The following is a 24,472-nucleotide window of genomic DNA, read 5'->3' as shown; positions in this document are numbered from 1 at the left end:
CCTACTTATACTCACGCTGTGATCAGCAGCAGCTGGATGCAATAATCGCATGCCAATGTGCATTGGCTCGTTTAGTTTACACTCGAAGTAGATTGGTCCCTCTAAGCGAGATCCCAATTCGTCGGTCATCCGACATGACGTCGAGAGTGACCGACTGAAAGGGAACGTCTCGGTTACGTATGTAACCCTCATTCCCTGAAGGAGGGAACGGAGACGTCACGTCCCGTCGCCACAGCTCCTGTACCACCGCTGAGCGGCCGGGTCACCGGCTCGGCTCCTCAGCGAAAACCTGAATATGCGCTGCATCTGCTGCCTACTTATACTCACGCTGTGATCAGCAGCAGCTGGATGCAATAATCGCATGCCAATGTGCATTGGCTCGTTTAGTTTACACTCGAAGTAGATTGGTCCCTCTAAGCGAGATCCCAATTCGTCGGTCATCCGACATGACGTCGAGAGTGACCGACTGAAAGGGAACGTCTCGGTTACGTATGTAACCCTCATTCCCTGAAGGAGGGAACGGAGACGTCACGTCCCGTCGCCACAGCTCCTGTACCACCGCTGAGCGGCCGGGTCACCGGCTCGGCTCCTCAGCGAAAACCTGAATATGCGCTGCATCTGCTGCCTACTTATACTCACGCTGTGATCAGCAGCAGCTGGATGCAATAATCGCATGCCAATGTGCATTGGCTCGTTTAGTTTACACTCGAAGTAGATTGGTCCCTCTAAGCGAGATCCCAATTCGTCGGTCATCCGACATGACGTCGAGAGTGACCGACTGAAAGGGAACGTCTCGGTTACGTATGTAACCCTCATTCCCTGAAGGAGGGAACGGAGACGTCACGTCCCGTCGCCACAGCTCCTGTACCACCGCTGAGCGGCCGGGTCACCGGCTCGGCTCCTCAGCGAAAACCTGAATATGCGCTGCATCTGCTGCCTACTTATACTCACGCTGTGATCAGCAGCAGCTGGATGCAATAATCGCATGCCAATGTGCATTGGCTCGTTTAGTTTACACTCGAAGTAGATTGGTCCCTCTAAGCGAGATCCCAATTCGTCGGTCATCCGACATGACGTCGAGAGTGACCGACTGAAAGGGAACGTCTCGGTTACGTATGTAACCCTCATTCCCTGAAGGAGGGAACGGAGACGTCACGTCCCGTCGCCACAGCTCCTGTACCACCGCTGAGCGGCCGGGTCACCGGCTCGGCTCCTCAGCGAAAACCTGAATATGCGCTGCATCTGCTGCCTACTTATACTCACGCTGTGATCAGCAGCAGCTGGATGCAATAATCGCATGCCAATGTGCATTGGCTCGTTTAGTTTACACTCGAAGTAGATTGGTCCCTCTAAGCGAGATCCCAATTCGTCGGTCATCCGACGTGACGTCGAGAGTGACCGACTGAAAGGGAACTGAGATCGGAAACAGAACGAACCTTTCTGTGTGTGCCGTACAATATTGAGAAAAAAAAAGAGATACTAAATGTACCTTATCTCCTTTTGGTCCTGGCAGCCCCTGAAATAAATGAGTTGGGTGTAATGATTAGACAGATTGTCCAAAATGAAAAATTGATATGACAAAAGTCTAAAGGAAAATAGTTTAGCATAGTTCAAAAAAATACCATGTGAACCATAAGTCATTCACTAAGAGTCTTTAGTGTCTCGATGTCCTCTTTTTCAAAGTAATCTTTTTCCCAAATAAAAGTACAGGCAGCACCTCACATCTGCAGTAGATATAGCTGTATTCTTTGATCTTAAAAGTCATTTGCAAATAACATGATCAAAAGTCTGGGAATATGATGAACGTACAACTGACCGAACATAAAGAAGATGGTTTGAGTGAAACTATGTGAGTGGAAATGATAGGGAAGAGAGTCTATGGCAACATTCACACCACAAGACAAGTGCCAAATTCACATTTTCTGCTCAAAACTTTCATTTTTATGAGCTTGTTCACATGACCTTCTCGCTGTGACCCATATCAGGCATTGGTCTGCACTGACAATGCTTCTAAGCTGATCTACATGTGTAAAACACATTGCTTTGAAAAAAAAAATAGAGGCATAATAGAGGCAATGCTAGTGAAGCTGATGCAAAGTGTATGTTGAATAATTATGAGGCGGAGGAGGTGAAAAAAGGGGAAATTGTAATAATGATGTAAAGGAATACTCCAATTAAAACATATTTTATTTTTTTAATCAATAGCAGTTTTAACTGTAAACTGTTTTAGTTTACATACACTGCCGTTCAAAAGTTTGGGATCAGTAAGTTTTTTAATGCTCATCAAGGCTGTATTTATTTGATCACAAATACAGAAAAAAGGTCATATTGTGAAATATTATTGCAATTGCAATACTATTTTAATATACTATTTATTTCTGTGACGCAGTGCTGACTTTTTATCAGCCATTACTCCAGTCTTCAGTGTCACATGATCCTTCAGAAATCATTATAATATGCTGATTTGTTGTCAGTGTTGATAACGTTGTGCTGCTTAATATTTTTTGGAACCTGTGATACTTTTTTCTTTGATGAATAAAAAGTTAAAAAGAACAGAATTTATTCAAAATAGAAATCTTTTCTAACAATATAAGTCTTTTATCCATTTAACACATCCTTGCTGAATAAAAGTGTTAATTTATTTAAAAAAAGAAGAAAGAAAAAATTGACTGACCCCAAACATTTGAATAGTAGTGTATATTGTAACACAACATTTCTATTTTGAATAAACACTGTTCTTTTGAACTTTTTTTATTTATCAAAGAATCCTGAAAAAAAGATCACAGGTCCCAAAAATATTAAGCAGCACAACTGTTTCCAACATTGATTAAAAATCAGCATATTAGATATATTAGATTTATGAAGGATCATGTGACACTGAAGACTGGAGTAATGATGCTGAAAATTCAGCTTTGCTTCACAGGAATAAATTACATTTTAGCATAGAATAGAATAGATAATGGTTATTTTAAATTGCAATAATACTTCACAAAATTACAGATTTTTCTGTATTTTTGATCAAATAGATACAGTCTTGATGAGCATAAGAAACTTCTTTAAAAAAACATTAATACATATCTTACTGGTCCCAAACTTTTGTATCTAAAAAGTGAGTATCATTTTCTCAAAAACCTCATAAATAAATAAATAGCTTTAATTAATTAATTTGTGTTTGTTTGGGTGGAATACAATTGAAAACGTTAAATTCCTATAATTACTGTTAACACTGAAGTCACATTGTAGAAACAACATTTTCAGCCTGAATGAGACCTACAGTATGACCACGTTTGACTTTCTTTCATGCGAGTCAAAACAAAACAACTGTCTTTCACAGGAAGCCACAGATGAATGGCATATTGAGGTGGTCTGCTTTCCAGAAGAAGTGGTTTACGTTACATTGGACAAATGGGCTTTCCTTTGGCAGCGCTAAAGAGCGCGACAGGGTTCATAAACGACCGCCTATCTGCAACAGCACAAGCTAACAATGAGGAATTCTCTCCTTTTGGTGTGTAATCCATTATTTCCATCTCATTTGCGGATAGACATACAAGGTAAAAGACACTTTGTGGTGTGTGACCCCCAATCTGAGGTGATAAATGGCTTGAAAACTTAAATAGAGTTTAATCCCCCTGATGCCATGCAAAAATAAAACCATGATTCCTTATGTACACAGTATGAATGAACAACTTTCAAATGTGTGTAAGGGTTTGTAACTTCCATAAACCTACTGAATGAAGCAGCACTTATTTATTTATAATATAAGATGATAACCTTCATGGCACAGTAGAGATTTGAAATTGTATTTACCTGGCTTCCTTTAGGTCCAGGAATACCCTGCAAATAAACAAATCAATTATTATATTTCTATTCAAAAAGAGCTTAGGAGAGCCAAGTCTTTATGATATTGTGGTCTCTAATCATGATTCAGGTCCCTCTTTCAATGTAAGTCTATATCATTTTTTTCAACCGTCAAAAATCATAATTCTGATTGCTTATAAAAGTCACACAATTGAGGCATCATTTATATTCGCAATATAAACAGAGATTTGCAGACTTTGTCAATGGGTTGGTATAAGGTACAAAAGCTAAAAGGCACATCTTTGTACCTTATTTACCCCTAAATGGTACATATTAGTACCTAAAATGTACATATGTGACCCTAGACCACAAAACCAGTCTTAAGTGTCAATTTTTTTAAATTGAGATTTATACATCATCTGAAAGCTGAATAAATACATTGACCCATACAATGTATTTTTGGCTATTGCTACAATTATACCCGTGCAACTTAAGACTGGTTTTGTTGTCCAGGGTCACATATGAGCACCTTTTGAAAGGAAACCACCTCAATGACAGTTTTGTACCTTTTTTCTGAGAGTGTAATGGTTAGTGTTTATGAGCAATAAAAAAAATAAGTAACAATAAGCTTATGTAATTAAATGAAAGAAGCATCAACTTTGAGGCTGCTTCAGTTACAAGCTTCTTCCAAAGTAACTCAAACCATTTGAAAGCCAAATGTCACTCAAAAATTCACATACTACCTTGGAAAGACAATGTCCAGTAATGTGAGAATCCAGAACCTGTTTTCCAAACAGACACACACACACACACACACACACACACACATTCTCATCTCGTCTCTTTAAAGCTCGGGAATACTCACAGGTTTGCCATCCAGACCGAGTGGACCCTGAACAGTGGAAAAAGAGAAAAACAGATGATTAAACCCCAGGAGTTCACCAGACAGCCAGTCATAAAAAGGAAAAGTGCAGATAGACTCTGAAGGGAAGTGTGAGGGGTAAATCAAAAGATGAAGATCAGGAGAGAAATATAGAATGAAATGAAAATGATCATGTTGGGCCATGATGTTATTCCTCTGTTCTTAAGAAGAGGACTGGAGTCAGACCAGTTTCTTTTGACTTATAACCTAAAATCTTGTTATTGAAACCAATACCACCAGTGAGCACGAATGCTAAATTCAAGATTAGTACTGTTATATTAATCAAGTATGTTCACGCACCAGATGGTTTTCATAAAAACGGACTTACAAAAGATTCAAATGCAAGAATAGTCAATGATCTAGAAAAATAGTTGGGCATGTCTAGCCTGGGCTTCTTCATGTGTTTTATTCGTAATACTGGACAAATGTGTGCATTATACATATGGCTAGAAATAAAACATAATCTAATTGTCAGAAGTCATTTCAATATTTAACAAATAAAATTCACAGTAGTCAATTTATTATGTTTTAAAATCAGTTTTAGTCAGACCAGGTAATTAAAAGCTGTGCAGATGTCCAAAATAGAAAGGATGTGCCAAATTGGCAGTATAAAATAGGTTTTATTACTTTTATTTTATAGAAAGCTTCATAGACTGTGTGGGACTGTAACGGGAGCAATCTAGTTTCTAGTGTCCATGGACACTCATCTGAGCAGTCATGCAAAAGGTGACCTTACAGGATTTATTTTTGTTCAGAAGGCGTGATGTCAAAGGTTAAAAGCCCAATTTAAAAGTGTCATGAAGCACCAAGACTTGTTCTAAAACTAGCAGTGTCAGATAAATCACATACTTTTGAATGAAGTGTGGGAGGTCATCAAAATGCCAGAGACCTTTGAACTTTAACACATATATCTGTACAATTTCAGGCCCTTTTTTTGTTGTCCCGAAAGCTAGTTGGACCCTAGTAACAATCCCACATCAAAAATGCACCTTCAGTTTATTTCCAGCTATCTTTGTGTGTGTTAAGGTAGAAAAGAGGGAACATGTTATCCCAAAACAATGCATAAACAAAGTTTTGGAAACAGAGAGAGGGACATAAGCCTCGTTGCAACCTGTGTGTTGGTCACTCAGACTTGTCAACATGCATTTAAATTAAAAGAAATTTTTAAAAACACAATTCTGATAAAAGGTGTCATGGCCCCACAACCCACTGTGTAGCTGAATGGTTGATCAAGCTCCAGAAGATCAAAAGTTAAGTGGATTTGAAAGAATATTGACAGTTACAGATTTAAAAAAGAGTGGGAACAAAGAATCCTAAACTCTGACACAAATAACCATTTTAGCATAAAAGGGTTCTTCAGAACAATGTGTAAAAAACCTTTAAAGAACCCTTGTTTTTTTTTTTTAGAGTGTAGAGTCAAATTGGACTCAAATTGAACTACTGCTTTTACCACATGGAGGAAAAAGAAAGTAGCAATTAAGAAGGAAATTAAGAGAAGTGTAACTACAACATCCACTCTATCTGTAAAACCCAGAACACGGAATTTATAATCTCCCTCTCCCTCTCAATCTGACTGGTGCAGAGCAACAGGTAAGTCTAAAAAAATAGAGGTTGATCAGCTCTCTCATGTTTTGCTGAGTATCATCTACTCCATTTCCCCACAACTTCATGTTTCAAAGTAAATAAAACACAGATTACTGGAGTACATTTGACAAGATTACACCGTTTCAGTGTTTCTACTTCAAAATTTCACTTAAATTCAATGTCTTACTTGATGTTCTGTGTAAATATGAAAATTATGAGTGAAATTCCTTTAAAGTAAAGCCTACACCAATTTCTTTTCAAAGTAGCTTTTCTTTTTAAAGTTTGTATTTGAAACTTGCTTTGATCAGAAACTGTATTGTACATCCTCCATGTCATTCTTTGAGAAAACTTCAAAATAATTGCCATTCAGAAAGCTATACGAATTTGCAGGCCAGAGTTCACCAAATGAAAAATTGGTGCTCGTGTGTTTGCGTGCGTACGAAGTGAACACAAGGTCTAGTGTGACAGGCCCTTCAAACTTCAATGAAGTATCTGTACCCAAAAGTAAGGGAACATCCTGGGCTAAAATAACGAACGCTAAGCTTGCCTTTGAATAAACAGACAAAAGATGTACGAGTCCATTGTGGACAATAAACAATCCCTGTTCTTAAGCGTTCCCAGAGGTATGTTAAGGACAGGACGTTTGTTTTGAGGACGTGCTACAAGCTCTAATCATACATCTGGGAGCGTTTACATGGCTTGCTCTCTGCAGTGTCTCCTCATGCTGAGCAGACACCATGAGCACAGGTCAATGCCAGCGGACTTCCTGCAAGAGAAATGAATGAATCGCCTAAGACGTTTAACTCTGATTTATGAGCATAGTACTCAGAGTCTGAGATCCTTTAAGTTCATCATTGTAAGGAGGAGGTCAGTCTTCCCACTGGTCACTGTTGCTGGGTCTCAATCTGTTGACCCTCAGGGCCGAAGACTTGCATTTGTAATTGAGTAATCCATCAAAATTATTGGGGGATTAAAGGTTTTCGTCCTCAAAAATCCCAGAAACACGACCAAAAAAACAAGCCACTGTTGACTTTTTCATGGACAAACATCACTCACATTATGATCCAAGAATGTACCCTTCAAATTTTGTTATCTGTCTCGCACCTGAAGGTCTATATGGATGCCACACATGAACTAACACAACTCAATTTATGACCCCCTGAAGAGTGAAGGTAACCATGAAAAAATAAAATCCATCCGTTATTCCTAAACCTGCTTTTCATTCCTCTCCCGCAACATACTGATTGGCCAAAGTACAAAACCTCCAAGAAAAAAACTCTCATAAAACAATTAAATGAAGATTAATCCTGGATATTTTATTTTGTTGTGTGCACTGCTGAATTCCAAGGAGGAACAACAGGAAAACATTCCAAAGTAGCACAGATTTACCACATATATTTAACCACAAAGTGCAAAGGAGTGAGAAAGAGGATTCAGATTACCAGTAAAGCCTCAAGAAAATGAAATAATGACTTTTTTGTCTGTTGCCCTTTGCCAGCGTTAAAGGTTTTCAACTTTGCTATAAATCATAAATTCATCACAGGGTAATCGAAACGCTTTGAGTTCAGGCCTACAAAAGCATTCCTGCTAAAATTGGACTTCGTGGTGGGCTCAATGGTGCTTCGTGGGAAATCTAGAGGGATTGTATCAATAGGCCCTTCGAGTCAAATTAAGACTTAAATGTTTTAATCAAAAGAATCTTTCACAGGTTTTGACTGCCTTCACCTACTTAAGAGATTGTGTTTGGGTTGGACAGTGTAGAAACGTCCCATCTTTCATTGCCAATATCTGGTTTTAAGCCTTTAAATGCACTGCAAATTTTCCAGTAAAAATATCTAAACATGATTTACTTGAAGTATATTGCACAAGACATTAAGACTTGTTTTCAGAGAATACATATCAAATTAAATTTGATTTAAGATTTTTCGTATCCCACTTGCAAATGGCCGCAATAAAATGAAGCATAAACCTCATAAACCTAAATTTTAGACAAACAAGACAAAAATACTGAAGTCAGCATGAAATCACAATATTTTGTAAACGTATGTTATAGATCTTATTGTGAACGATTCATCTATGCACGTTTCATTTTTATATTTTTTTAAATATATTTTATCATATTTGTGAAATCAGTGTAATATTGAATCCTGATATTCAAGGAGTACACAAATTGAATAAAATTAGATATTAACTGGATTATGAATTCATCAATGATTCGTCGATTTTTTGACTGAAGAAAAAAAAAAGAGATTAGGTCAATCATTTGGGGAAATGAAGTGCACAGCGAATAGAGACGCATACAATGCAACCCCCCTTGTTGTTCACGTTTGATTTTTCTGCATGAAAGAAACCCAAGAACCACAATCTCATCCCCGTGTGGCTCTGCAGGGAGAGACGACCTCTCATCTGGATCCAATGTCTATGAAGTCTCCACGTCTCTCTGTTCTACTTTCTTCTCTGAAGGGAATATCGTTTATTGGACTCTTTATACTTCAAGTACATGGAAATACTTTGGGATATGTGACATTCATTTCTCTCCCACCAGGCCGCCAAGAAAGATGTTCCTGGATTTCAAAAAAGAAACACTACCATGCCAATATTCATATGACATATTTTGGCTCCAATGTTCCGTAACAAGAATTGTTATACTAGACGTTTTTAGGTAAAATAGATGTGTACATTTTCTGAAGAAAATAAAAGTTCTGTGTGCACTCGTACAACTGGATCTTTCTTAACAAGCAATCTTTATCAGTGGGATGACCATACACCCTCTTTTTTTCAGACATGTCCTGGCTGGGATTTCTAAATGGCCATTCACACGACACCATTTTCAACTAAAACCAGAAAACTTTTAATGCATTTTGGTGACTTGAAAATGCAAACTTTTGAAAATGCATTTCAAAGTGAAGGTTTATGAAAACGATACTGCTATCGTCTCCATGTAAACTACAAACACTCAAATTTGTGAAAACGGTGATGTTATGCGCATTGCGTGTTCAGTTTATAGGTATGTATGTGTTTCTTTACAAAGTGACATCGCCAGCTACTGGCCTGGCATGCATAACACAGCTTTTTTAGTCGTTGAACGAAATCATTTTGACCTTTTCAAAAACGTCTCCATTTTTAGTACATTGTTGTTATGTAAATTGCCTAAAATGTCCAGGTTTTGGCTTTGTTATGTTATTGATGTGCTCTTTACAGTCCTCATACTTTATATGTATTTGATTGCTTTGACTGTTCTCTGTAAATCCCACCTTCTCTCATTTCACGACTGGCCGATTATATATATTGGTCAGACTACTTTTCAGTCATTACCTTCAGCAAGTATGAAAACAATAGGAAAGCAAAGCCTAAACCAGGACATTTATGCAGTTTAGTAATCTTGGCCACAGCATGTTCGGAAAAAAGAGTCACCCTATCCATCACATGCTCAAATCCAAAGGGATCATTTATGAGAGAACCTAAACGACAGTCTCGTGAGAGCCGTTCTCAGCAGCGTCTGCATGTAATACAGTCTGTTTACGATACCGCTAATCAAATCACGGCCTCAAATGAGCACCGACAGCATGTGGGCACCACCTGAGTTTATAAGAACAATGTCGAAGCTTCTACACACACGTTGTGTCCACATATGCGAGTAACATTAACCCAGCGCACTTACAGAACAGATTTAACCTGGATCTACCTGGATTCCATCAAATGTATATGCGTACACTTCCTGTTTAGCTCCTGTTGCTCATCAACTAAACTCCTCAGGGCTTGTGTAACAGTGTAAATTATATTTACTTGAAATCATCTGCTTTTTGTCATTAATAATCCTCGCTATATGACGTAAGTTAACACAAACTGTCTGTCAAACCAGTTTACAGGATAAGAACAATCACGCTGTGAGAGGGAGTAAAGGGGATTGTTTAAAAGATGGCTATTGCTGGTGAATGGAGTGAAATCACTAGCGTAAGTTCCACAGTTGCTAGCCGAAAGCATTTTGAGATTGCGTTGTAAACCGTAAAGGATGTGGATTTGGGGTGAGTTCACACACGCACCTGTCGCTCTGTTCCAGATGCTACAGAGGCTTGGCAGATGCTAATGGACACGCTCCAGTTTAGGAAATCCGATCCACTCACATATAGTAAGCTATTCTACTATTGAGCCCAATGAGCTTCAGCTCCATGCCAAACAAAATGGCAGCACAGCCTAAGTTTTTTTTTTGTTGTCTAAATCCTTTACTCTATATGAGCAAAGATAAGTTAAAGATGAAATGTTATGTAATGTAAAGTTACATTTAATTTGTTTGTGAATATTGCATTCCCATTATTGTAATAAATAATAATAATAATAATAATAATCTATGGTAAAGAAATTCCCAGCTTACATTACAACATATAACATTATCATATAACATTAACATATTACTTTATTATACTATTTTACTAGGAGTGAATATATTTCATTATGCAAATATTGCATTCCCATTAAAATAAATAAATGAATAAATAAAGTCAATTTATTAATTGATTTAATTATGTCTGAGCTATATTTTTATTACTTTATTACAGTAATGAGAATTAGATTTTTTTCCTGTATAATTTATTTTTGCATGTATACATCCACATATACTCATATAATAAACCATACAAAACCATACCTTTTAGGGTGAAATATGACCCAGACTTTTCTTTGTTTCAGTGTGTGCAGCATGTACACACACACACACACACACACACACACACACCTGTCTATAATTAGTCACAGACTTTTCCCGGCAGACGTACAAATCTGGGAAAACCATGAGTGTACCTCTAATACTAATTTGCTGGGCATGACTGACCCAGCCTGGCATAGACTGTTATCTAGAGGCTGGTATACAGCAGATATGCCACAGCATATCAGTACAAACATCACTCTGATTTACTGCAACGATACCAGAGATAATGGGTACAGAGACAGGAAGTGGTAATGTAATAAATAAATCTGCAGTATAATTGGCTAAAGAGGCACAGTAAGGCTTACTCAGAACTCCCAGACAAACATACTCTTATTATTGAACTCACACTTCACGCCACGAGGTGAGTAAGGCCTGTTAACTAAACATCTCTTGATATCTGGAGCCAAACCAACCAAACCAAGGGGTCCACAATTAAGATCCAGACAAAACAAGGTACAAAGCCTCATTCGATTTGTGACTAACCACAATCTGACCCCAGGTTCACCTTGACATGTTCCATAACAGCCTGCTGCTTATCATTCTGCTGTCCGCTGTTCCACTGACAGCCACTAGAGGCCACCAGACCACTTCTACAATAGATCACACAATCAAAACAATGATCCAATTCAATTGGAAATCTGGACCCCAAGAATTGATCTCATGTTTGTATCTACATAAACAGAGGTACTAAAAAATATATACTGACTATTGATTGTTTGACTGGGGCTTGTTTCATAAGTGAAACAAAAGCTTCAATTATGACTTACAGTTTACCAAGCAAATATCTTTTTATTTGAACACAAACAAAGTACTCTAATCAACACCCAGCAATCAGAAAACAATCATCAGATGTGTTGTACTTTAATAGATCAGAGTACCTCTGCCCATATGTCACAGTTCAAATGTTTTTTCTAAGCTCGATTAATTTCTAAATGCCCGACTGCTTTCCCAGTACTTTCCATTTCAAGGTTCAAGAAACCAGGAAATGATAAACTAAGAGTCCTAAGTGTCTCTGGCCTGCTGTCCTGCACCCACGTTTAGCCAAAGGGATGAATCTACAGCGTTTTCAACAGAGAAACACCATTACCAGTGTAACTGAGCCCAGGAGCGCTTTCACTCTTTCCAGGAAACTCAGCATCATTATCGGCCATGTTGCAGAAATAGCAGCGAAAGAGTTCATTCTTCATCAGAGATGAAGGTGTCGATGATGAAGAGTGCGGTAGAACAGTTTGAAATGTTTTAGTGCAGACTCTAGACACTATTGCTAACACACCTCTCACTGCATAAGCTGTGTAATTCATTTTCCTTTTAAAAAAAAAAAATATATATATATATATATATATATATATATATATATTATGACCCAGCTAACAAAAATATGTTCCAAGAACGTTGTGTTTCCGTTAAGTTACAAAATTGTTATTTCGGAATGTTCGCTGAACGTCCAAACCATTTTTTTGTTATGTGAATGTTAGAGAAAACTTTAAGGGAACATTCAATTTTATCATTTTGCAAACATTTTGGGAAAGTTACTTTCGAATGTTACGTAAACCATCTGAAACTTTTAACTTGTATTAAAAGCTGTTTAAATTGTTTAAAAACTGAAGAACGTCCAACTAAAATGTTTCAGAAAACTTCCAAGAATGAAACATTTTCCATGAATGATATCGTATATATTGTATGAATGTACACGTTTTTGTTTTATTGTTTTGAGAACATTATTAAAACAACAATCGTTCTATTAATGTCACTGTAAGAATGTTTATTTATACTGTAACTTTGAGAGATCTTTGCTAGAATATTACCCACAGTTCTGAGAACGTTCTCTGTTAGCTGGGGAGCTGCACAGGTATTTTGTAAGACAGAAAGGAAAAAATTGAGATCAACAATAAATCAAATGGAAGTGATAGAAGCAATTAGAAGAAGAGCTACATAAAATGGAGATTAAAACCCAAGAAAGAAACTAGATAATTTAAAGGACATTTACCGGGTAACCGTCTCGCCCAGGTTTGCCCTGTGCAAAGAAAAAGGAGATATAATAAATAAATATAGACCTACGGTAGATTAAAAAATATTACAAATCTCAAGGTAATCTAAAGAGAATCTATGTTCAGTTTCATGAAAAATTCAGTGTGATAAAAAGTAAACTAATGTAAATTATTCTCATTAACCAATCTGAACTTGAAGAACATACTTACACTTTCTAAAACTTCCGCAAAGTAAATCTCTGTTTTATGTGTTTATTAGTTGGATTAACAGCACCTTGCAGGATTATAAATGAAAACTTCAAGTGTTTTAGGGTTTCTTTACATTGCAATTGACTTCAGAGTAAATAAACTGGTGGACCTCTGCTCTACAGAAGACCAGAAACTAAATGTGAAAGTTAGCAAACCAACCTAAACTGTTAAAATGTTGAAAGCTGTCACATAATTTGACATCTGCAAGCATTAAACAGATGAACAGATGAAATCTTCATGACAGCCTGTTCAAATATGGATTAGAAGCCACATATCTGTTTGCAACAAGGTGTTGATGGCGTGGTTTTAACCTAAATCTAAAGCAGGTGACAGACAGTCTGCAACCTGTTCTTACACTGTGTTACACTTTTGTTGGATACCAGAAATTTAATGCGGGTTTTGAATATTCTAGAACTTTAATATCAGAAGCACCAGATCTTCTAAAACGTTAGACTTTCAGCTGCTCTGAAGTCAATATTCCTGAACTTTGTTCTTTAAGCTTTATTCTGGAATCTCAAAAGAATGTTCATTTTTCAGAAGCTTAAATTTGAAGGTTCTAGAAATTCAAAGTCAGACAAACTTGGTGCAAATATTCAGGATGTATGAAAGATTCCAGAACTTGAAGGCCCTTTCTCAGGTTTTATGACTCACCCTTCAAACGTTTTGTCAGCCTTACCACAATACAGAGCCCATATCTGCCTAATGTCATTATTTTGAAGTGTGAGGACAGGGTACTTACTGGGGGTCCTGAAAAATAAAAGAACAACAACAAACAGACCTTTAAAACAATTCAAATGTTTAATAACACAAAATCACACTTCTACTCTTTTAACAAAAAGGTAAACCTCTAAACCTTTTTTTTTATGTTCTTCGGGTTTTCTGAAATGTTCATCAGGTAGGTGTTCTGACCCTCAGAGGAGACAAAGAAGTTTAAAAGATGTGTTGAGGTTTTATGAGGCAGAAAGTTGTTGGCGTATTGGCGTATTTACTCACGTCTAGACGCTGGCAGACTCTTAAGAGTTTAAAAGATAACATTCATTCAGCACAGTCAAGTTCTGACCATTGTGAACGAAATGGCTTCACCATTTGGAAAGCATTTAGGAGTAAGATGTTGAACGAGAAAAATAATTAAAAGATGTGTTGAGGTTTTATGAGGCAGAAAGTTGTTGGCGTATTGGCGTATTTACTCACGTCTAGACGCTGGCAGACTCAAAAGATAACATTCATTCAGCACAGTCAAGTTCTGACCATTGTGAACGAAATGGCTTCACCATTTGGAAAGCATTTAGGAGTAAGATGTTGAAAGAGAAAAATAATGAGAGTGTGTTTTACGGTTTAATTGAGCACATCAGAATTGTTTAGCAAAATGTTTAATCTTTTAATTGACGAGGGTTCTAATTAAACGAGCACTTTTAACGATTGAACTATCATGGATGTATACGACCAGCCTAATGTTTGCGCTGATTAGACTGCTAAATATCTTCCAGCTTTCCAACCATATTTTCTCCCTCACACTAGAGAAACAAACAGACTGTTGTGCAATGGAGAGCCTCTTCCTCCATCCACCTCCACATTCGACTCTTCCCGCCCGCTTTACGGCCCAAACTACAACAAGCAGGCGCAGCTAAACAGAACCACATCTAGCAGACTTAGTGACAAAACGACCCACTATCTCTATGTAAATAAAGTGCTCTGCCAACGTTTGAAGTTCCTCTCCCAGGGCAGCGGGGCTGGAACAAGTTTGAAAAACAGATGTAAAGAATTGCCATCCTGTCCAAATGCCAGTTGTGTGGGAACGCCGCAAACCCAGATTTAATCGGATATGGTCAGAAGGTGAATATAGGTTCTGCTGTACAAACTGTACACATTATCCAAAGATAATCTTATGGCATACTTGAGGTAATGGTGAGACATCATCTGGGCACCTTCTTAAGCTTCACAAGCTGTACTGATGGCTTCTTCCGCAAGTGATGCGACACTGTATCATTCTTTTAATTAAAACCTCTTTCAATCTGTGCCCTTGAGAACCATGTGTGTCTACAGCACAGCTCACTTAGAAATACATCAGCATCTTTATTTGTATGGCCGAGTCATCATCAGTCTTGAGTTTAATACCTCTGAATCATCTGAGGGTCTACGGTGACTCAAAACCACATTCAGTGAGGACTTCCTCCCAGTCACATCTAATGATTATGAATTAGGGACACTAGTAACAATGTTTATAGAAAAGTGCTAGACATCAAGCATGAGGAACATAAATTAAGAGATTGCACTCACCAGGGTCGCCTCTTCTGCCCATCCGTCCACGTTTCCCAGGAGGACCTGAAGTCAAGAAAGATGTGTAATGACTTAATAAATATCGTACATAAAACTGTTTTTTTTTTCTTCTGATTTTGGAATTCATTTGACTTCCATTTATGAGTCATTACTGAGATTTCTGAATATATGGATTCATTAAAATGATTTTCCCATCAGATGATTGTAGAATCCTGTGTGAATGCAGAGCTGAAGTTGTAATGAACTTTCAAATATACGTCAGTTCCACAAAGAAATGTCTGGGTTACATTAGACAGCACAATCAAATCAAAACTTTAAAACATTTATTGTACATTTTAGTAGATTTTAATTTGATATTATTTTCATGACAATAAAAAAAATCTCATTATAGTAATGCAGCAATTAGCTAAATTTAGTTTTGGTTAAAATGATCTTGTATTTTTATTTAATGTATATTTTATTCGTTTCAGATCAACGACAATTGGTAGACCCCCTTTTAAAGACTCCTGCTGTAATTTTACAAAACCTGATTCTCATTAAATGTAATATAGTAATGAAAATCATCTTACCTAGACAAAAAGATTTTTAATATAAATAATAAAAATTGCATGAATTAAATTCAGTACAACAAATGATATGATGTGTTTTTTTAGAATTGTACTAAATGACATGTTTAAATAATATATTTTTTGTTGTTTTACAGTAATGAATGAGATTTTTTTCCTGCACCAAAACAGCATACTGACAATGGGAGAGGGGAGTTTAAATTTGCTTAATTTTCATTAAAGTGGTCATGCACTGAGAAACCAAAATGTCCTTGATCTTTTGACATATAAGAGGTCATTGCACTATAAAAACTTTGTCGTTAATCTAAAAACAGCTTATATTGAAGGAAGACTGCCAAAACGACAGAATGTGGAATGTACAACTCTACGATGTAATAGCGTGGATAAGCACTGCCTACGCAGCTTTAGATCAACATCACTTCCTGTTTAGCCCCGCCCACCGATTCGCGCACGAAATGTTTACGAGAGAGGCGAATGTGCAGGTCTACGAAACCAAACAATAAAGATTGCTCTGAAGACAACAAGACTCTGTGCAGCGCCAAGTTGTGGAAAACAGCATTTGCGTTGCCTTTCTTCTGATCCTAACATTAGACGTAGTTTAATGTAGTAACAAACAAGGCACAATTCGACGGAGGATTCTCAAAAAGATTGAAACTAAAAGACTATGCTGTGCTCAGTATAATGGATCCAACAGTAATGTCGCAACACAAGCGTGAGTAACTGTTTTCAATACGTGCCACTATTGTGCTTTGTCTCTTCTTACAGATTGTTTGATATGTATTAAGTTATTTATGCGTTTTTGACCTAAATCAGAGCAGTGTACACTGTGTACGAATATACGCTGTCAAACATACACAACTCTTAGCCAATCATAGCAGTGGGCGTTTACTTCTGGGTCTACAATCTGCCACGCCTATTCAAACAAGAGCGTTCTGATGAGGGGGGTTAAAAACAGGACAGAAAATAGCTTATTACTTCTAAATTATGTTTTTCGATTATGTTCTTGATAACATAATTTATAAGTGGACCTCAGAGAACAGTACAAAATAAAAAACAGAGGCCGTTCATGACCCCTTTAAAAAAATAAATGATACAATACAAAAAAATATCATTATTATTATCTAAATATGTAACTATTTTCTTTATGCTAAATATCATTTCTTATTTTTTCATTTGATTTTGAGGTGAAATATGACCTGGACATGCTGTGACAGTTTTCATGAGATTCACACTAACAGAAGTCCATATGATCCAAACTTGACTTGGCAGGAACTTGACCTAGGCAGTAGAAAGGTGTAAAAACAGCACTGCATGTGTGATGCAGAAACCAGGACAATTTCAGCATAAATGATGGAAACAATCTGGATTAGGTGCAAATCCATTGTTCACAGACAAATGCAGATGAAGTATGCATATCAGTGCACCTCGCATCACTTCCTGTTCGTGTATATGTAAGTCAGAACAAAGCGACCAAGGGCATACCTCCCAGACGGTAGCCAGGCCCCCCTCCTCTCTGTTCCTCTGGTTAACCGATTAACCCCCCTTCTCTCTGTCCCCTGGGCACTAAATCACTTCCATCAACCTCTTTCCCTCCTCTCTTCTTTAGGTACTGTGAAATAGAAACCATACCTGAGAGAGGCAGGAGAGGGGGATGCTGGGATGCTAACGAGCTTGGGTCGCAGACACACTTTTCTTGTTGGCATTATTGTTATTGTTCTAGGTTAATCAACCCCTGCTGGTTCAACCCCTATTAGAAAGATTGTCAAGAAAGGGTCTCAGGGTTTCAGATTTTCCCCGGTGCGGTTCGCATTACTAAATCTAGAGCATCCGGCATCGTTATTGGAATGTTCAAGGTACAATTCAACTTAAAGGAACAGTTCAACCAAAAATGAAAATATGCTGAAAATGTACTCACTCTCAGGCAATCCAAGAGGAGGATGAGTTTGTTTCTGTTTTGGAACAGATTTGGAGAAATGTAACATTATGAATCCTTTGCAGTGAATGGGTGCTGTCAGAATGAGAGTCCAAAGTCCAAACAGCTGATAAAAACATCACAATAATGCACAAGTAATCCACACAGCTCCAGTCCATCAATTAACTCTTGTGGAGTGAAAAGCTGTGTGTTTGTAAGAAACAATTCCATTATTAAGACATTTGTAACTTAAAACCATTGCTTTCGGTTTAAATTCAAGTCCTCTATCCATAAAATTGCTTTCTCCAGTTTATGCCAAACGCGTGGCTTTTCACTTCACAAGATGTTGGACTGGAGTTGTGTGGATTACTGTGATTTTTTAATCAGCTGTTTGGACTCTCATTCTGACGGCACCCATTCACTGCAGAGGGTCCACTGGTGAGCAAGTGATGTAATGCTACATTTCTCCAGATCTGTTCTGATGAAGAAACAATCTCATCTACATCTTGAATGACCTGAAGGTGAGTACATTTTCAGCAAATTGTAACTTTTGGGTGAACTATTCCTTTAAACTCTATCTGTGACATGCTGTTGATTAACACAGAAAATACATTCTACACGTCTGTCAGTTTGTAAAAACAAGCTAAAATTAAGTTTACACTCGTAATGAAATTAAAATCTATTCAGCAAACTGTGTACTAACCAGGTGTTTCCTGCAATTTTTCTATCCATAATACATTTAAAATCAGTGTGTGGCAAAACACAATTACAGCAAGAAGTCTTGGTGAGACTTTTTTCCAAAACGTTAAAAAATTCTTATCAACCTCAAACTTTTGAACAATATTGTTTGTGTTAACTTCTAATGATCAACTTCTGTTTATTCCACCATCCTGACCAACATGGCAACCAAACCTGTTTGAAATCAAGCAGTCATACAATTCCATTTACTGCCGCTGAAATTACACACTTCACCTAATTGTTTTAGCAAAAATGAGCTTCACATTACTGCTTTGAAATCTCACCAGGACAAAGTGCACTGTTGACTTCAGTTGTAAATACATAAGTATACAGTTTGTTTTTACAAATTGAGGAACTTGTTGAAGTTATTATCCAATGTAAACACCAGGACCTTATTGATGCTTAAATTAGAATCTGAACTCAAACTTGTATGAAACCTGTAACATTCTTTCCAGAGGTTAAAGGTCACTGTAATAAGTGTATTGGAAGTTGCTTTCTACAAACCTGTCTGCTCTTTAAGATGCACTTTCAGCCTTTATCTTCAAACATTCTCTTTCTATTGCTCTCTCTTTCTCTCATGTGGTCTGTTCTATATCATATACGGCTTTCAGCTCAACTTCCCCTATTGTAATGACGTCCCAGGGTTTGTGTATGATAACACAAATCATTGTCAACATAGTGAAAATAGTGAGCCGTGGCTTCATCTTTGAGCTCTTCTGGCTTACTGCACTACACACTATCACGTTACAAAAGACCAAACCACAACGGCTATAAATACAAGTGTAACTATGTTCTTCACCAGCAGAGCCCATAAACACTATGAGGAACTGAGGCTGACGGCTCAATGCTGAAGACGCCGACGAAAGGGGCCTCTCGTGCTTTTTATCTGTCAGCATTTGATGAACTGTCTCATGGACAATTATCATAACAGTAACAACTGCGAGATTAAAAACTTGAATCTGGATGCAATCGAGGTCTCCGGGGGTTTTAAATATCTCCTATGTTCTCCCCTATAGCTGTCCCGTTACATTAACATTAAGAAATCGGATAATTGAGGTGTATCATTATTCTCAGCTTTGACGATCCAACCGCTCGAATTCCGATCTTTATCCGATCGAGAAGGTCTGGTTCTTATAGTCACGCATAGGCTTGATTTAGCTACTGTGACATTTTGTCTTAAACTAATGAAAACGTCATTGTTTTCCTCCGGCTTTGTGTTGGGTGCAACAACTGTTCGCAATAAGCGTCAACAGTGAAATCACAGAATTCGATCCTCTCAGTTTCTAAACCACAACTGTGTTTTCCTCTCCAATATCCCTCGTTGACAAAATTAAAGTCTAAAAATGGAAAGGAAATTAAATTAATACCAGAATGTGTGTGTGGTTTCTGTTGGGGTTACACTGTGACAACCCTTTGTCCTAGGACATTTTTACGTAATCTGTCTAACAGGAAGTTCACACATTATCCTATTATTCAATTATCCAACACTGGTAACTCAATAAAATAATATATTGAACTTAAACCAGTTCCTCTACATACCTATAGAAAAAACAACCACGAAATGGTTGAAACCACTAACTTTAAATGGGTAGTTGATTAATAACCAGGCTTATTAAAGTTAACCTAACCTAAAACCATTAAAAATGCTACTTGAAATAAAATAAATGTTAACTGAAATAAAATGAAATATGTAAAACAAAAACATAAACTTTTTGCTATCTCCTCATTTTCATTTATTTGAACTTGAAGTATTAAAATAACTAAAACTACATAAAATAAAACTAATAAATAAAAATGCTAACACTTTAAATTAAGGCTCTATTAGTTATGCATGAACTAACATTAACTAATGAGCAATACATTTGTTACAGTATTCATTAATATTTGTTAACAGAAGTTAATCAAATACAAATGTTCATTGTTTGTTCATGTTAGCTCAGATCCTTTAAATAATATTATCAGATAAATCTTTTGATTTTAATAATGTACTAGTAAATGCTGAAAGATTAGTAAATGATTTAAAAGTATTTTCATTCTCAGTTTAAGTAATGAAGTTAATTACCACCATTCACAAATAGAACCTTATTGTAAAGTGTTACCATAAAATGTTTAAAAACTGCATATTAAAAAAATATTTACAAATAATATAAAAAATATTAAAAATGACAAAATCTCACAACAAAATCACTAAAAGTAACTAAACTAAACTTGAACTAAAATTAAAGTGAAAACAGGAAAAAATACAATGTAATTCAAAATATTAACAAAAACTATAATAGTTTATTAACATTATAACATTTTGGGGGCTAACATGCATTTTAGAGGCTGTAAAGTTTTTCATTATGTTCAAACATCATTTAACTTTTTTTGCAATTTACTGGACATGTAATATTTGAAATTAGAGTATGTAATATATATATATATATATATTAGTGCTGTCAAAAGATTAATCAGTACACACCCATATATTATGTAAATAATATATTAATTTTAAATAGTTTAATAGTTTGACAGCACTATTATATATATATATATATATATATATATATATATATATATACACACACACAGAGGAGAGGAGAGGAGAGGAGGGGAGGGGAGGGGAGAGGAGAGGAGAGGAATCTGGACATTCCAGTGTATGTGAGTGTGTTTGCGTGCACATGTTCTGTGTGTGAGGTGGTGAAAGTGTCATGTGTTAAATAGCAATCAAAAAACCATCACACATGGAGTTCGGAAACACAAGACATGTTTTCAAGAAATTGTTTTTGTACAATTTTAAATTAAACTGAGCTTTTTAATTTTAATCAATTTAATAATGTACTAGTAAATGCTGAAAGATTAGTAAATGATTTAAAAGTATTTTCATTCTCAGTTTAAGTAATGAAGTTAATTACCACCATTCACAAATAGAACCTTATTGTAAAGTGTTACCATAAAATGTTTAAAAACTGCATATTAAAAAAATATTTACAAATAATATAAAAAATATTAAAAATGACAAAATCTCACAACAAAATCACTAAAAGTAACTAAACTAAACTTGAACTAAAATTAAAGTGAAAACAGGAAAAAATACAATGTAATTCAAAATATTAACAAAAACTATAATAGTTTACATTCATTATAACATTTTGGGGGCTAACATGCATTTTAGAGGCTGTAAAGTTTTTCATTATGTTCAAACATCATTTAACTTTTTTTGCAATTTACTGGACATGTAATATTTGAAATTAGAGTATGTAATATATATATATATATATATTAGTGCTGTCAAAAGATTAATCAGTACACACCCATATATTATGTAAATAATATATTAATTTTAAATAGTTTAATAGTTTGACAGCACTATTATATATATATATATATATATATATATACATATACATATATAACTTTAATCAATAATTTAAGCCGTTTTCATCACCGAGGCATTATTCATCGCACTTTAACAAACTGCTTTCATGTTCATGTGAAATGCAAAAACAGAGCGAGTTATTTGGCATTCTGTGATGTCTGACAGGTGGTTTATGTTGACTACTAATTTTTTCCCCCCTTTTTGTTTGCCATTAAAAATTTTAATTATGACATTTATGTAAAAATTAATTTATAATAAATACAATATAAAATAAACATAATAACTACGTAAATATATAAATATATGAATGTATTGTTTATTTTGATTTTGTTGTGAAATATAACCTGGACATGTTCCTGACATCTGATTCTAAATACCAAATAAATCTATTTAAAGTTTCAAACTTTGATTGATAATTTAATGTTTTTTTTTTTTCAAAATATATGTAGAAAATCAAGACTATATCTTCCATATTCCCATATTCTTTCACAGACAAAGCATAAAACAGCAACCAGCTTACATCGAAGAGATATTTGCCAGTATCCTTGTAATATATAAACTAATATGACAATGACCAGACCTTCATGCCTTGAACATGCTTGCTTTTTTGTCATGCTTTTCACGCACTATTAAACAAAAGTACAATTTTAGCATCACTGTTTCAGAGAACATGTGTAAATCTATATGATCTCTTCTTATGAACAGTGTTGAGCTGTACTGAATTAACTGCAAAAATACCTGGCTGTATTTCAGGCTTAAATATGATATGCAACTGCACAGCTTCATTGAGTTTCCTCCTATTTATGTGGCTTATTGGTGACTGTTTTATATTGTTTCAGCTTTGTTGACCAGCCAAAGAAGAGCAGATGAAACCTGGCCATCGGGTATTTTGATTTGAATAACACTGTTCGCTCAAATGATTTTAATAAAATGCATATGATTTTTTTTTCATAATAACCGTTTGTTAGCACATTTTAACTTTAAACGTCCAAAAACTTGATATTTTTTATGCATCTGCACGCATTTATTGTCCAACCACAGCAAAACAAACACGGATTTCACTTCCTCCAAACATGACCCGTTTAACATCGCTTTTGTGCAAAGATTAAATCAACAATTTAAGCCGCACTGCACCAAAAGAAACATATGGAACCCACCATTAGCATGTAAATGTAATGCGTGCGGGTCGGCGTTTGCCCGTGTAAGTGCAGCTATTAGGAGTTTGGCCCTTGCGTGATGGAGTGTTAACTCGCTTGACCTCCAGATAAACAACTCTGTCCCTCCACCCCCAACCGCCTGGCAGTGAAACATTTCCATCTGTTTGTTGACGCTGGAAGTGTTGGTGTTTATGAGAGGGGCCGGACTCGACAGGGTCCCAGACGCTCGTTGGGTGGCTCTCCCATTAGTACGAGTGATTATAATAGTGAACAGCGAGAGGATGTTCAGACTCACGCTCCGTCAAATGCTGCATGACAAAAGCAGCTTGGGATCCAGGTTAAAAAGTCATGAAGTAGCTACTCATTAAGACAGGTAAGAGGTTAAAGTCATTAATCACGAATAGTCCTTACAATTTAGCGGCACAGGAAACGTGACTGCGCACAAATTGATAACACATTGCGTAAACCTGATATTTCTTACATGTTTTTAAAGTCATAATAAGCCCCATAATGATGTATTTATGTTATCTGAAAATCAGCAAGGCCACCGTGTTGTTTCTAATGGTTGTAAGTGTTGTCTCTACACCACTCTGGAACAAGTTGACTGTAAGACTGTAAGATTTTCCTGATACAGTATAAACATAAGCGGAACATTCCAGTGATATAATCAAATCAGACTGTATCTGCTTTCTACAAAGGTGTTAGACCCATTACATCCAATTACAGTTACAAAACAGTCCAGGGTCCAAAATTAACACTCGCCAAGTATCAGATGCTAGAAAAAAACAAGCTTTGCAGTACAGTAAGTAAGGAGGCTTTGTACTGAGTGATTACAATGAGTTACTCGCCAGTTGGCTGAACATAATACATGATTAAAATAGAATTGGGAGAACGATAATCTGACCCTCATTCATTTCAATGACATTCAAGCCATCTACTAAGATCAGTCACAAAACCACATCATAAAAGACTTTGATCTCTAAAACTTTTACTTTAAACAGTTTTTCTTTCAATAAATAAACAAACATGAATTTCTATAAATAAAACAGATTTATACATTTAAATATAAATTTAATAAAAATACATTTATGTAAAATTGGTCTTCTGCTACTTTCCTGTTTATTCCTGTGAAGCTACTTTGAAACAGTCTGCATGTTATAAAGTGATATATATATATATATATATATATATACACACAGACACACACACACATATATA

At 36.1% G+C, this 24,472-nt stretch overlaps 1 protein-coding gene across 1 annotated transcript in view; it reads right to left on the bottom strand.

The window, feature by feature from the left end:
- Nucleotides 1-24,472, bottom strand: part of LOC107746549 (collagen alpha-1(XXV) chain-like) — a 74,253-nt gene that overhangs the window by 15,886 nt on the left and 33,895 nt on the right. Inside the window, exons 2-6 of the mRNA XM_016560806.1 lie at nt 15,524-15,568; nt 13,986-13,993; nt 4,664-4,690; nt 3,808-3,834; nt 1,490-1,516 (exon numbers count right to left, since the gene is read on the bottom strand). Of these exons, the coding sequence (XP_016416292.1) occupies nt 1,490-1,516; nt 3,808-3,834; nt 4,664-4,690; nt 13,986-13,993; nt 15,524-15,545 (111 nt within the window). The 5' untranslated portion in view covers nt 15,546-15,568. The remainder of the gene's footprint in view (nt 1-1,489; nt 1,517-3,807; nt 3,835-4,663; nt 4,691-13,985; nt 13,994-15,523; nt 15,569-24,472) is intronic.

Source organism: Sinocyclocheilus rhinocerous, unplaced genomic scaffold (genome assembly GCF_001515625.1).
Source record: "Sinocyclocheilus rhinocerous isolate Xijiao unplaced genomic scaffold, SAMN03320098_v1.1 scaffold679, whole genome shotgun sequence".
Classification (NCBI taxonomy): Eukaryota; Metazoa; Chordata; class Actinopteri; order Cypriniformes; family Cyprinidae; genus Sinocyclocheilus; species Sinocyclocheilus rhinocerous.
This window is presented reverse-complemented; position numbering and strand designations above follow the sequence as displayed.